At 43.1% G+C, this 15,164-nt stretch overlaps 1 protein-coding gene across 1 annotated transcript in view; it reads right to left on the bottom strand.

The window, feature by feature from the left end:
• Positions 1 to 281: 281 nt before the first annotated feature.
• The window catches only part of LOC115620998 (protein timeless homolog), a 108,893-nt gene continuing 94,010 nt past the window's right edge, over positions 282 to 15,164 (bottom strand). The window contains exons 12-18 of the mRNA XM_030514518.1: positions 6,971 to 7,069; positions 6,837 to 6,885; positions 5,831 to 5,972; positions 3,248 to 3,453; positions 2,416 to 2,504; positions 1,938 to 2,141; positions 282 to 1,867 (exon numbers count right to left, since the gene is read on the bottom strand). Of these exons, the coding sequence (XP_030370378.1) occupies positions 282 to 1,867; positions 1,938 to 2,141; positions 2,416 to 2,504; positions 3,248 to 3,453; positions 5,831 to 5,972; positions 6,837 to 6,885; positions 6,971 to 7,069 (2,375 nt within the window). The remainder of the gene's footprint in view (positions 1,868 to 1,937; positions 2,142 to 2,415; positions 2,505 to 3,247; positions 3,454 to 5,830; positions 5,973 to 6,836; positions 6,886 to 6,970; positions 7,070 to 15,164) is intronic.

Below are 15,164 nucleotides of genomic sequence, written 5' to 3' on the forward strand. Positions count from 1 at the left end.
AATTGCATTGCGCTTTGTTGCACTGCCCCCACACCCTAACAACAACAACAACAACAACAACAACAATATGCTGCACAAATTGCCAGCATTGGTCAGTGTTTACCACCAGACGGCTGCACCGTGCTCAGTGACTTGCCCAGTGGCTTTTGGCACCTGTTCCGCCTCCACCGCTTCAAGTAACTGAATAATTTGATGCAAGCTTTTGAATCGATATGCAAATTAGAAGGGCCATTTATTGGAGGTAAATTATGCCAAAGCTACAAAATCAAAACTACACGGCATTAAAAATCATTGTCGTCCTCATCATCGTCGATGATGGCTAGACGACGACGTTTGGCGGGTTCCTGGCCACTGCGCTTCGCAGTTGGTTTTTTGCGCGCAAGAAAGTTGACATCCTCGTCCTCGTCCGGATCCTTCTGCTCGTCACTCTGCCCGACATCTTGTTCATTGTCACTGCGTGGGCGTTTGTTTGTCGTGTCTGCAGGCACGGTGCCAGCTTCACCAGCGCCATCATCATCATCATTGTCGCTATCCGAGTCAATTACATTAGCACGACGTGTTCGCCTCGACTTGCCAGCCGCGTTGCTATTCTCTTTGTTGTGCTCAGCCCCCTCTATCTCGGCTTGCTGCTCATTCTGCTCATCCTGCTCGAGCTCTAGCAAACGTGCACGATAGTCCTCCGAGTTAAAATTGAATGCATCGGCGTCCTCATGCTCTTCGTTACCCTCAGCGCCGTTGCCATTCTTTTCGAGAGCCGCAGCCCTTGTTGACTCATTTAAAACCATATCGGCCAGTTTGATTTTAGTGGTGCGCTTAGCTTTCAATTGTTCAAATAAATCATCCGTGTTGGGTTTACTTGGCTGCTTCAAGCCAAAGTCAGCACCCTCTACATCCTTATCCTCTTCTTCCTCGCTGGACACAGCAGCCTGTCGCTTTTTGCGCGACAATTTGCGCGAAATTTCTGCGACTTCTTCCAGCTCCTGCTCTTCGTTGTCACTCTTTTGTTGCTTGCGCTGCCTCTTTCCTTTAGTTTTTTTGGCGGCCTTTGGTGGAAAGCGCTGTTCGCCTTCAGCATCGCTTTCGTTGTACATGAGGCTGTCTAGCTTTAGCTGTTGCTGTGCCGATATATTTGCAACCTCCTCTAAACGCTGCTTTCTGCGCTTGTCCAGGTAATCCTCCTCCTCCTCCTCCTCCTCCTCCTCCTCCACTTCCTCATCGTTCGCTTCTGACTCGCTGCTTTCATTCTCTTCATCATTAGCCTCCAACTGTGCCACCTCGTCGCCAGCAACGATTTGGGCGCGCAGCTTCAAATCGGCTGCATTCAAATAGGTTGGTATGCGCCAATAGTTCTCCATGCCGGCAATGGGCGGCTGTATGCCCAGCGCCACCAACACCTTCTGAAAAGCGCCCAATTCCATGGCGTCCTTTTGCACATCCAGCAGTGGCAGCAGCGGAACGCCATCATCCTCTTCGGCGGCCTCTTCACAATCCTCGCTGGCCTCTTCCAGACACTCTTGCAGCCAGTCAAGGGCGGCTTGATAGTGCTCCGCATCTACCTGAGAGATAAGCGCACGAACTGTACCGATATCCAGAGGTGTGCGGACTATTTTACGCGGCTTTGCCTTTTTTGGCCCCTTGCTGGGTTTGGTGGGTTTACGCACAGCGCCAAATACAGGCTCCTCCATGAACTCGGCATCGCTACCATCGTCGTCCTCCTGACTCTTCTGCTTCTTTGACTGGCGTTTGTTCCTTTTGGGGGGCATTATCTCCGATTTATCTGCTATGAGATGCAACTGTATCATGCGCTTGATGATCTGCTGTTTGCTCCGTCGAATTCCAAACTGATGCACAATGCGCTCCAGGCAATCTGCAGAGGGTCGAAAAGTAGGGCATTAGGCATCCCACCCATTCCATCAGATCGCCCAAACACCACTTACCCGCCTCCGTGCGATGCTGATCGTATAAGCCGCTTAGCTCCTCATCCTCCTCCGGCTGCCACTGATTCTTGCCACCCGCCGCTGCTTTGGTGGAACGCTTGGTGGGTGCCTTGAACAGCAAACCCATTTCCTTCAGTTTTTTCAGGACGCCGCGTCGTGTGCGTGTCTTGTCGACTAAATTGTCCAAAATCCAATCAATCACATCTGAAAGAGCAGACACAATTGGGTTGAGAAGCTGTCACTACTACTCCTACAACGACAGCGCAATGAAATGTTATTGTTGTTGCTGCTGTTGTTGTTGCCTTGCCTTTGGCATCGTTAGTTTGGCTTGAGTGGCGCTTTGATTGCTTCTATTCATTTACTGCAAATTGAGTTTTAATTTACACGCCAAGCAAACGCGCAACTTTAAGCAACACAGCAGCAATCTCAGCCCAGTCAGCCCAGTCCAGTTCCGATTGTTCACATTTGTCATATTTACCCTTATCAGTTTCAGGATTGCGCTGATTCTCCTCAAACAGAAATCGCAGCTCGGTCTCCTGCTCCTCGGTCCAGCTTCCCTTGGTGCCGCTTTGAAAATGAATAAAATGAATGGTCAAGTGTTGTGGTTGAAATGTTGAAAATACGAGTATCTTTGGGGTTTGTATTGTGGACACCCACTGGCCACAGGGCATCATCATTTATCATGCATTGAACCCAGCCCTAAACTGGACCTCAACCAGAAGCGGATGTTGTTCTTAGCATTACTGAAGCTCTTATACTCTGAATTGCATTTCTGCTAACCACAAAATCCGGAAGTTGGTGGATAAATTCATAGAATCGGTTTTGGGTCTACAGTTTTAATTACACTTCAATTCACTAGAATTAATGCTTTAAGCCCAATTAGTGACACTCAGTCAAAGTCTTCCGGCTTTATTACTTCAGTGCCAACCTTCATAGCTTCTTGTCTTAACTTTTGATACAATAATCCATAAACGTGTTCGAAACTTACTTGTATATTTAAATAAGATAAGTAATTCTTAGAGTCAACATTTAATTAAAAACATGCCGATCGATTATCTGATCCATTTTAAAAGGGACTTGAATTTAATGCTCTAATCTATTCTGTTATGAGAAGTGAATGCCCTTTTGGAAAGGGCATAGCAAGGCAATCGAACTGATAGTCAGATAGAAGACAGAATGCCCTTCACTCACCGCCTTGCTCACTCAATCATGCGCTCAACTTTGCTGATGACCTTTTAAATCTGAAAAGCCATACACAGGCTGCCCACTTCCAGCAACCACTTCATTCATGGGAACCCCCTTATACTCACGCTTCGTAGGCATCACAATAGCCTGTCTCCAGCTCGTTCGCCTCCCTGATGCCTTTGTAAAATAATAACTCGGCATAGATTTTCGGATTAGTTGGTGCAACTTCGACAAATTTGCGCACCACATAGATGCCCAGACGCCGAAGCTCCTCCTGATGAGCGTCACGTTCAACTGCAAAGACTTGTTGAAAGATGCGAAACAGCTTAGCCTGCAAAGAGAAGAGAGATGGATAGAGGACACGCAAAGAGAGTGAGCAAAGTAGAGCACTTGGCATTCAAATGAAAAGTTGCTGCAAAGACGTGAGTGGTTGGGTGGCTGATGCCACTGGCACTGTTGCTGCCACCATTCTGCGGTTGCCGCTTGCGGTTACATGTGCACGAGCAAGATATCATTTGCAGCCGGCAAAACTTTATAAATGAGGCCCGAACCAGACTCCAGACTCCAAGCCGAGCCTCACACTGTTCGCAGTCCCGTCGAGCTTTGTATCGTCGTGCCCGCCGCTTCCGTTGTTTTTGTCGTCTGTATTTGGAATTTAATTTATCCTATGATTGCGCAGACCCATTAGTGGTTTTGACTTTGCATATGATGCCACTTCTGTTTTACATGCTGGGCAACGGACGCAGTAGTCTGTCTCGTCCCACCGCTGCTTATTTTGATGTCTTCTCCAACAAAAACTTCGGGGACGGAGGCCGCTCTATGCGCTTTTGAGTCCTAACAGACACTGAGCCGGCTTAGGTGGTCCTGATACCCAACAGCAGTCAAGTGTGAGACGCTGTCTGCAGTGTCACACTCTGCCTGCCACTATGGTTGATGGCTCAGTATTGCTGACTCTTGTGATTAACTCTCGTCTATCGTTGACCGCTGTCCGTACAACATCTAGTTTATGTCGAAGAAATGCAAGCATTTAAATTTCCAGCTTGTGCTTAAAGTTGTACTTTACTTTCCTGCCTGGTTAGTCAGCCGCCTGCCATACGCAAAACAAACAGCTGACACGCGCTTAGCATCCCAGGCCAAGTTGTGGCCTAACCAATTTCAAGCAACCCAACATGAAATGTCGGGACCACCGTCGCGACCGCTGCTGCTGAATGTGATTTATGAACTCTGCTCAAAGAAAAGTTTAATTGCCAGCCGTGAAAAGCAACAACAGCAGCAGCACAGTCAGCGACAGCAACAGCAGTTCCTCATACAATAAGCAACGTAGACTAATACTCGTACGTACATTTCTTCTTATTATGTTTATGCCCAATTCAAAAGTTTAGCTTGCAATGGGAGCTACTTATTAAAATATTATTGAAATTACTTGAATGGAGCTCATTTAGTTTACCCGATTTGCATAAAAATAGCAAAAAGGATCTAACTGCTAATTGCTCCCATTGCCAAATCCATTTGTTGAAAAAGACAGAAAGACAGAAGAACGGTCAGGCACGACCAATAAAATACACACCTCAATTGAGGAAATTGAGGTAAATTCTTCATGTTATGATTAAGTTATATACCACACTAACGATCGCTAATAACTGCCAAAATAAATTGAGAAATTGGTAAAGCAATTCACATGAAATGTATCAACATATAGAGATACTTCTTCAATGAAATAATTCAGTTCGGGGCCATGCTTCTGTGTAAAACTTCTACATTTCAGTTAAATTTATCAACAGGAGCAAAATTGTTTTACGTTTTTCATTTATGCCTATTATCAAAGTCAATCAAGAAAGAAAACAGTGGCATTATAGAAGTGATGAAAACAAATACCCTCAGCATATCCCCAAAATATAATTATTTCTAGCAAACGCTGTCGCATAAACGGAAAAACAAGCAGGCACATATTTGTGTATTTGCACAACGACAAAAGTTAAAAAAGCAAAAACCGACTTAAGGCAGCGCGTAAAAGGCTTAAAAAGTTCAAATTCCAACTGACAACACAAAATGGGGCAAGTGCACGGAGCGGGGCATTGGTTAGCGGAGGGTAACAGTGGCAGTAGGGGTAGGGGGCAGTGGTAGGGGCAGTGGCAGTGGCACGGCTCGAGTGGTGGGATATTCAACGCAGCGCACGCGTTGAAAGAAAAATAAAGAAACGCGCAGTAAATATCGTTTGTGGCTTTTCACAAATAGAAAAAAGGTTCGCTTAATTTGTACAAATTACCATAAAAATGAAAGAACGACAGTGACTGCAAAAAATGGAGGCTGCGTGGAGGCATGGAGCCCAATGAGGCCGGAGCCATAGCTTATGGATGGCGCGGGCCGACTGCTCTCACAGCTAAGCCATGCGCATTTTTCGCTTCTTTTTGTTTTTGCTGGTATTTTACTTCGTTGCTTCTGATGTTGCCGCTGACTTTGATTTATGCGCGCCTCGTGACGCAGGTCGTGCCGTCGCACTGTCGCCCCAGTCGTAAGTCATTGCAAAGCGAATTAAAAACAGCAGGCAGGCAGGCAGGCTGGAAGGCTAGACAGTCACGCCGGGCAAGGATACAAATCATTAAAAAGCCGCGAAATTGGCAGCAGCATCGAGTCTGTGGGGGTGTTCCCGGCAACTAATTTCAAGTGTCGACAATTTAATTACAATGGCTAGCTGCGATCTCACTTACCTGGTAGAGCATGCCCGGGCAGCAGCAGCCATAGGCAATGCGGTGCAATATGGTAACGGCGGCTTTCAGCGATTTTGTGGGTATTTGCGCCCAATCCGTGAGCACCACTGTGCAGGCGCGCACTATTTTTGGATTCAATAGCCTGTGGGGAGATGGAAGTTGTATCAGTTTCTGCTATTTATGCGTAAATGCCAATTAAATTATGCAAAATTTAGCAAATTATGATTTAAGCGCATTGTCCATAAAAGTATGCCACACTTTTAGACATTAGGGCGGCTATTGTGGCTCTTGTTGTTATCGTTGTTGTCCTGTTGTTGTTCTTGTTGTTGTTGGCGTTGCCTTTGCTGCGGACCACAAATTTGAACGCGCGAAAGTTGTTAGCAAACATTTGAAATAAAAGCAGGAGCAACAACGGCGGCAGAGGCGCGCAATTAAAATTAAACGAGAGCGCGGGCACAAAACACAACTGAAAACTTGACGCCATTTTATTATAACTGTGCCACACACACACACACACACAGATACACGCACAACCACAAATACACACACACACACACACGCGTACAATAAGCAGCAGCTGCGCGTCAAGCGCTGGCGCTCATAAAACTTTGGCGCAAGTAATTTCTGACGTTAATCCTTAATTAGTAGCCACGAGCGACACTAGACGGGGGCGGGTCCTCAGTCTTGGGCGAGACGAAATGGCGAGGACAGTTGAATTTGAGTTTTGCACTGCTGCCTTTCAATTAAAAATACAATTACAATTTTCAACACGACCATCAATGCAAACCGCCGAGCTCAAGAACTTTTCAAATAACAGCAATAAAATGTGGCCAATGTGGTACGCCCATCCACATCCACACCCAACTCACACCCACACCCGCAGCCACGCCCACACCACTGCAACCACTTAGACCACAAAATGCCAGGCTGCTGCCGAATGGCCTTGATACAAAAAGTTCCACTTTTCCACTTGTTCTACATGGCCATTAGCCATTAGCCAATTTACCTGCGAGCAAAATCCTCGAATTTGAATGTCGTTTCGGTCAGTCCATTATCTAAATCGGGTAGAGGGGGGGCACAAGTTTGATTTTTAAATGAATATTTAGAGTTTGCTTCAACTTTACACTCTAATACACTTACCCTGCTCACCAAATTCCTCATTCTCTGAGTCATCTTCGTCATCATCATCGCCTTCATTGTCACCTTCATTATCGTTATTCTGAGCCGGAGCCTCATCAACTGAAAAGTGTGGAAAATTCGTATGTTAGGGCATGGGTACTGGCGGCAACAACTAGAACAATGCAAATGGCCATTAACAATCATTATGACTGCTGCAATACATAAACAAGAGTACTTCAAGCAAATCACACACGCACACACACACATATATATGTAGATAAACACACGATGCAATTGCAAAGCTGCTGGTCAAGCACACTTCAGCGCAAGTGGGCGGTGAAGGAGGATGCAAGAAAACGAATAGTCTACAAGTACAATGGAATTGTTATAATTCGCCCATGAACAGTGGTAGCATTGTGCTACTTCAATAACAAATAGTTATACTACTTTTCTATTTATAATTTGAAGAGATAAAGAAAAAAAAACTGTTTAAAGATATTAGTCATAAAAATGGTCATCGCGCAGATTTTACTTTCTTTCTACGACCGTAATGTCGGACTACTGTTGCTTACAAATATTTAAAGTAGTCTAAAACATGTAATTATATTTTCCATTAATATTTGAAGGAAATATTTCCACCCTGTTACTAATAGATTGTACAAATATTATGGAAAAACTGCCGATAAAAGTACATCAGCGTACATTGGATTGAAAGTTCTAATCAATATTCATGATTGACTTCGAAGAGTATATAAAGAATTTCAATTTAATTTAATTTCCAAAAGATGGGACGATTTTAATCAATAAATTTGAAGCTTCTAATTATTCTGCTAGTCCACAACGGTTTAAACTTGGCTCTCATATTGACAGCAAGCCACCACAGACTTCTGCTTCTTGGCCGACAGATCTGTAAGGCTTTCTAAATAAAATGACTAATTTCAGAAAAACCTGTATATCTAATAGAAACAGTTAAAGCTACTTGTATAAGCATTATCAGCATTACAGTGCAGTTATCAGTAGAGACAATGTAGGAACCTGGTTCAGTTTACCAAATTATCATACTGTACTATCTAGAAAAGACCTGAACATGCAAGTGAACCCAAATCCACTGGTTGTTAGGTGAAACAAGTGAGTGTGCGTTAGCCGAAATGAATCGTGGGTGCAAAAATAGCAACAAAGCCCAAAAATTGCATCATGGGCGCTGCATTGTTTGCTACTGCTGTGTCTTCAGGGACTATTGTGTGTGCAGGAGTCAAGGTAAGCCGACGCACCTGGTTCCCCATTCGCCTGCAGCCCGAAGCAACAACTTCATTTTGAGGGCAGGCAGCCATGTAGCTGACTTACTGCTCCGCTGCCCTGCCACCCTTCTTCTCTAAAATGCACCAGCACCAGGAGCACCTGACCTCGCATTTTGCCAAAGAATGTGCCCGGCGTGTGACGCTTTATTAACATCTTGGCTATGCCAGGCAGGCAGGCAGGCAGCAGGCGATCCAACGACCAGTAGCAGGAATAACACCGAACGCTATGTCCCGTCATTAAAACACAATTTTCTGTGTCAGGTTCAAAAGGCACACACACACACAAAGGACACACAAAGGACACGCAAGGACAAATGCACCTACATATGTACATACACTCGAAGAAAAATCAGAGCGAAGTAAAAGTTGCTTAAGATAATTATCCATAAAAGATTAATATTGCTCGAAGACATCTGATTAACTCTAAGCAATGCATAAGCGACTAACGTTTAAATGTCTCTCCTAAATCGAACAATGCTTTTCTAGACTTGATTATATCAGACTTTCCACAATCTATCATTTGCATCTATTCTCTATTTTGTGCACAGTATATATAACTTGCAACTATAATTCTCTAAAGGTAGGTGTTCTATGCGAATTATGGTTTTTATGTTAGAAATATTCAAAACAACAACAAAGCAGATGATTAATGATTTAATATCACGAACAATATTTGGACCACATTTTTTTTGTGAGTGTGCAAGCACATTGATGTAGACGACTACAATGGAACAACGGCTGCGACGATATTAGTGCATGTCTTTTGGGCTTTTGTAGTTGCATTTGTTAGCTGCTGGCTGGTTGGCTGGCTGGCCAACGGTAGCTACCAAAAGCGCCAGAACTACCGTAACTGCCGCTTTTGCTGTCGCCTCGAGCGTCATGCCATTAAACATGAACCTCGTTACCGACTGTTGTTGTTGCAGCTACTGTTGTTGCATTGTCTGCGCTACACTTGCCAGCCACATTTAATGACTTTTGCGCGTTTTACAAACACCTGTACACTCACATACACACACACTCCAACACACATCGTTACATACAGAAAGAAGCATGCATGCATGACCTTCGCTTCGTCGTTGGCGAAGGCGACGCAAACAACAGCATAATTTGTGTGCTGTTGTTGTTTTTGGTACCGCCTAACGCCTCTGTAGTCTGAGCATACGTGCTTGTGGTCTACTGCGGTCGACGCCAACAGCCCATGCCACAGCTCCAATCCCAATCCATCTCTTCTCGTTCTGTGCATCCTCTTCGGCCCATCAGAAGCACGGCTGTGTAATATTTTTGGCAGCAATTAATTTGAAGTTTAACACGCATCGTTGGCACAGACAACACACAGCAGGATGATGTTGAGGATGTTGAGGGCCCGAAAGGCGCACACATGTCATTATTACATAGCATCATCAACGACCGCAGCCATTAGTAGAGTTTGCTGCATTTATGCTGCCACTTGACTTTGAACTTTGAACGTACTCCGTCTGATGTTTGTCTTGCCCACCGGCTTTGAGAGAAAATGTCTACTTCCCATTGTAATAGACTTGCCAGAGGAAAAAGGTGTAATGGAATGTGAAAATAACTGGAAGCAGAGACACTTACTCAACCACCTTTCTATGATACCTATGCCATAGGAATTAATAAGAATTAATAGGAATTAATGCGCTTTGTTTCAAAGACTATTTCTAAATCTTTATGTATTCAATACTATTATCAGTTTGCGAAGACAACTATAATTCCACACAAGCAATGCCAGCGTGTCCGTAATTTGTCCGGCAATGCGCTAATTTGTACATTACGCAGCCAACTTAAGCAACTGCCAAAGGTAGTGGCCTAATCTGGCCCATACAAGCCAGCACACGCAAACAAACCCGCTCCCGACATGCGTAAACACTTTCAAGGACTGCAACAAATGCTAACAGGTGATGACAACGACAAATGTCAGGCACACCAGCACACACATAAACACGAGCAAACATACTCACGTCGCCTGCGGACTAAACAAAATAATAACAAGCGACATAAAACAACATGCGAAGAGCACAGCCGCTGGCAACGTGCCAGTGAAGAAAGAGAGTGTCCAAGAGCATGCGCCGGCGCAGTAGGTTTCGAACTCAAATTCGAACTCGAGTCGAGCCGAGCCGAGCAGCAGACAAAAGGCACAAATGCCTTCACTCTGTTTATAAGCATGTCCTGGCAGCACGTTTAGCTCAGTCTAGTGCTGAATTCACAAACCGCCAGGACATCGCAGCCCGCAAGAACGCGTCGCGCTCAACCGACCAAGTCACACAGTAGAGACAGACTACGCGTGTGTGTTGATTAATAATTAGTGAGAGACAATCAAATGCGTTTATTTGTGACAGCCGAAAGCGAATTTAAATTAAATTAAAGTGAAGCCAGAAACAACAACAAATAAACAACAGTCGGTAACAATGGCTGTTTCGCATGTGTGCGTGTACGTGTGTGTGTGTGTGTAAATAGTATGATTGTGGGTATGTATGAGTGTTTGTGTATGCGTGCATGCTGTGGTTCTTCTTGTCTGTGGAACAAACGTCAAACTGGCAGACATCAAGGCGTCAATGTTCGCAGTTTCTTGCACGTCGCGCTGTCTCTGTGTGCGTGTTTGTGTGTGTGTGTGTTCGTTTGTTGTGTGTGTTTGTGTGCTGCTGGACAGATGTACTGGCTGACAGGCAGACAAACAGGCGGCTAGCAAGTCACTATTTATTTTGTTGTTCGTTCATTTTTATGTAGCATACTTTTATGCGCTGCCCTGCTTTTCAGCAAATTCATGCTTTTCCGTGCCAGCTACCCAGAACTCATTTCCGCACCGCACACTACAGCCTTGCCCAAGGTCTTGCCTGGTCCCAGCAGCAGCAGCAGCAGCAACAACAACAACAGCTTGGGTGTGTGCTCCCTACGCTTTGTTTTCAAAATCTGCTCATTTCCGTAACACGTCAGCGGCACTCAGATAAACTTAAATGCACACACACGCTCACACGGTGGGGAAAAAGTTGTGCCTGCGAAACTCCAAAGACGGCAACACGCTGCTCATACTTAATCCCATCCACTCTTTATCCCTACTGCAGAAAATTAAAAAACAAAAGCAAAAAACTGCTGAAGTACTTACAAAAAACTTTAACTTAAAGCCAACATAGAAACACCGCAAATAACTCACGCGCACGTAACAGCAACAGCAACACCAACAACAGCAACATGAACAATACGAGCAGCGACAAAGCACGCAAATCACAATAAACACAAATCAGAAGTACAAAACACAACAAAAAAGAAAGCTGGAATAAAGCAAAGCACAAGTAAAAAGCGAAATTTAAACGTCTGCATATTAATCAGCGCCAACCGCGTCTCGTGTCGCGTTTCGTCGCAGACAGCAGGAGACAGCGAGGAGAAAAGTCGCACTAGCTGAGAAAAAAGGAAGGAAGAACAGAAGCAGCATCTCCTGGCAACTTATCACTGAGGATTTTGAGAGCTCAACAGCAGCATTGACAAGGACAACGCACTGCCGCGCGCATTTGACCGTCAAAAAGTGGCCCCAATCAACGGGCGAAAGGAAGAAAGGAAGGGACGCAGGAACCACACCCACAAACGCCCCAACTTTGTTGGCCACTGTGGATTATGTTAATTAGGTAATTTTTGCTTTGATTATGCGTACCTTGTGCGCGCTTCTTTTTTGCATTTTTGTTTGCTTTGCAGATAGGCACAGCAATACAATAATATAGACACACACACACCATATAAATATACATACAATCTGATACGACGGACAACGTGTAGTCTGTGTCCTGCGCCTTTACATATTTATGAAATTTTCATGTAAATTGCTTTAATTCATGCACATTGGCCACCGCTTCTAACTTTTCTTTACCTCTCGCTGCTTCTTTTTCGTGTTTCTGTTTTTTTGTTTGTTTGTTAATTTTCCACTTTTTTTAATTGCCCAGCAATTGCTAGTTGTAGTTAAAATATTATAATTAACGGCCGCCAAGTTTGTTGAATTGAAAAAGTTTCACAGGAGCTCGCATTTCATTTAGAGCATTAATTAAAGTTTCGGAATATAATTAATGCTCAAGACTCGCTGTCAATTGGAATAAGAAATACAAGTATAAAAGCAACAGCGAGAGTTTTAAAATTCTTAAATAACCAGAGGAACTGCTAGTGCAACATTTTAAATAAATATTTGATTGATTAAATGCAAACAATTGGCAGCTGCAACAAAACACACACAAACAACTTATAACAAGCAAATGCCTGCAAGCAACTCCAAATACACATATTCTATATGTATATGTAAAAGTATATGCACATGCAAATTCAGAGTGCAATTCAATTAATTAAAGCCTCGGCAAAAGGCTAAGCAAAAGTACAGAAGTCTTGAGCGCCAACTGAGCAATGGAAAACAAAACAGAAACATGCTCGTAAGTTCGGTGCCTGCTGCCTCAACTGTTGGCTGAGTTTGAAAAGCTAAGCCAAAGTTGCCAAGCCATTTTGCAAACTTGCTCATAATTAAATTGAAGAATCGTGTGCTAGACTGCATTGTAGCTATGATTGAGCATTGTGGTATGTAGGTAGTTGTAGCAGCTGCCACTTCAAAACTAGGCGACAGGCAGAAAGCCCAGCAGGCAAGTAGGCTGACTGGCCAGGAAGCTGCGAAGCTACAGTGTGTTTCATAATCAAGATACGTTCAATTTGAAAAATCTGGCGCTCATTTACAAAAATGTTCACAACTAATAGCTGACTGCCATACTTACATACATACATCACAAGATTAAGTAGTAAGTAGTATTCTCATCTAAGCAACTACTTATAGGCAAACGTTCAAGCTGACCAATACACAGTTTTTCTGGTTCACAACTTATCTAGTAGCACTTGCAATTGAAAAGTCTACTACAGAATATTTGTATTCGTGAATATTGGACTCCACAATAATGATCTCAAGTAGTTAGTCTAAGACGGCACGAAAATACCCCTCGCGCTCTCACCTAGCAACAAATTGAAAGTTCATCTTCTTTATATTCTTCCATTCTGTAAAATAGAGTTCTATTGTGAGCTGTAGAAATATTTTAAAATTTGTTGACAGCTTTTACAAGTTTCTATGAACTCGCACGATGAGTGGGGAAATCCTATTACAGAGAAGACTAATAATTACTTACATCTGATCGCAATTAAGAAACTTTTAATTCCTTTAAGCTTCATTTTGCAGACTTTTAGGAAAACAGAACTTTTTTTTAATTAAAATTACTTTCCATTATAAATAAACAAGGCTAAAAGCTTCAAAGTTAATATCAAAGCTCCCAGAAACATGCAGAGGAACTTCTTTAAACTTCCTTTTTTATTTTGTCTAAAAAATGATTTAGCTACAAACAACACAAGAACTCTTAAATTCACTACAAAAGTAGCTTGTAAGTAGCAATAATAGATTATAAGTAGTTGCTAGTGTTTCTCTGTTGTGGCAGAGATTGTGAGAAGAACTTTCAAAATAAAATCCTTTAGGTGTCTTATAATTGCAAAGCGCACTGTACTGGTAGGAGTTCAACAGTCTCTGGAAAACTTTTTGCTGAGCCTGCAACGTCCAAGGCTTGCCGTTCAGGTCCTGGTCCTGGTCTTAAATCAAGTTTATGATTTTCAATTTAATAATATTGATTTTTTGTGCTCTGCCGTTTGTTTGCCGTTGCTCCGCAGCGTTTCTATAAAATTCATACGCACGAATTATGCATGCAAAGCTGCTTTTGTGCGCTTGCCAGAAAAAATATATATATATGGCTGCCAATGTGTGTATATATTGTATAATGAAATTCCTGTGGGCATTTTATTTATTTATATTCAGCGTGCTTTGTGCGCTTGCGAAATAATATAATATTGCCAGCAAATATCGAACATAATAACACAAGAGACAACTTTTTTTTTCTGTGTTGAAGGCCACCGGAAAATATCAAAAGCGCGAGTTCTGCTAAAATAAAAAAACTGTTTCCTAAGCGAATTTTGCAATGCTAATTGGACTTTTATCAGCTAGAGCAAAAAAATGAGCTTTAAATGCGCGGCGGAAGCGTGAAAAACGAACGGGAGGGGCCGACTTGTGCAGGTATTTAAAGCATCACAAAAGTTACAAAGTCCGAGCAGTAGCAATTAATGTGCGACTAATTAGCACAGAAAGCACAAAGTGCTTGTAATAAAGCGGGTGCGCCAGATCGACAGATAACACAAGAACAAGCACAACAACAACAACGACAACAGAGCACACATAAACAAAATGCGGGGCAGGGGCAAATGACAGGGGGTGACTGAGTCAGGTGTGCTTATTAGGGGTTGCACAGTGTATTCAAATGGCGCTCAATTAAGCATGGTGCGACAGAGAACAGTCAAAAAGTCAAGTCAGCGCCCCAACAAGCCTCAAAGAGCGGAGGGCAACAGGGCGTTTGAGTAACGCAATAAAAGAAGAGTGCCCTCTAATAATGCTTAAAGCAAGCCTCATGCCAAGGAGAACAGCAACAAAGGCTACGCAGGACCTACCGTTCAATAACAGCCACGTGGGCATAAGTCATGCCAAAGGTTATTTCTGAACTAGTTCAAAAATAAGTTAAAATTACACATAATTGCGCAGGACGTTTCAAAATGTTTCGCCAATTAGTGTGGGATTGGGTCTATTTAACTTGTTGAAAGAAATAGACTTGTAGTTTTTGTTTATATTGTTTAATATAAAGGTATTTCATAATATGTTAAGTTATGAATTTAAATGAAACTTTGAAATGAGTCGTCGTCTTAAAACCGTCTTGAAATCGTCTTGATCCGCTTGATCACTTCAATTGTATCGATAATTAATCGTCTTTTCAGGGATGTGGTGGACTGGCTGTGCATAATTGCCAGACCAATCCCACATTAGCTATATTTTTCGAACATATGTAGGTAGTACGCTG

The sequence above is a fragment of the Scaptodrosophila lebanonensis genome, unplaced genomic scaffold (assembly GCF_003285725.1).
Source record: "Scaptodrosophila lebanonensis strain 11010-0011.00,11010-0021.00 unplaced genomic scaffold, SlebRS2 tig00000024-arrow-pilon, whole genome shotgun sequence".
Taxonomy (NCBI): Eukaryota; Metazoa; Arthropoda; class Insecta; order Diptera; family Drosophilidae; genus Scaptodrosophila; species Scaptodrosophila lebanonensis.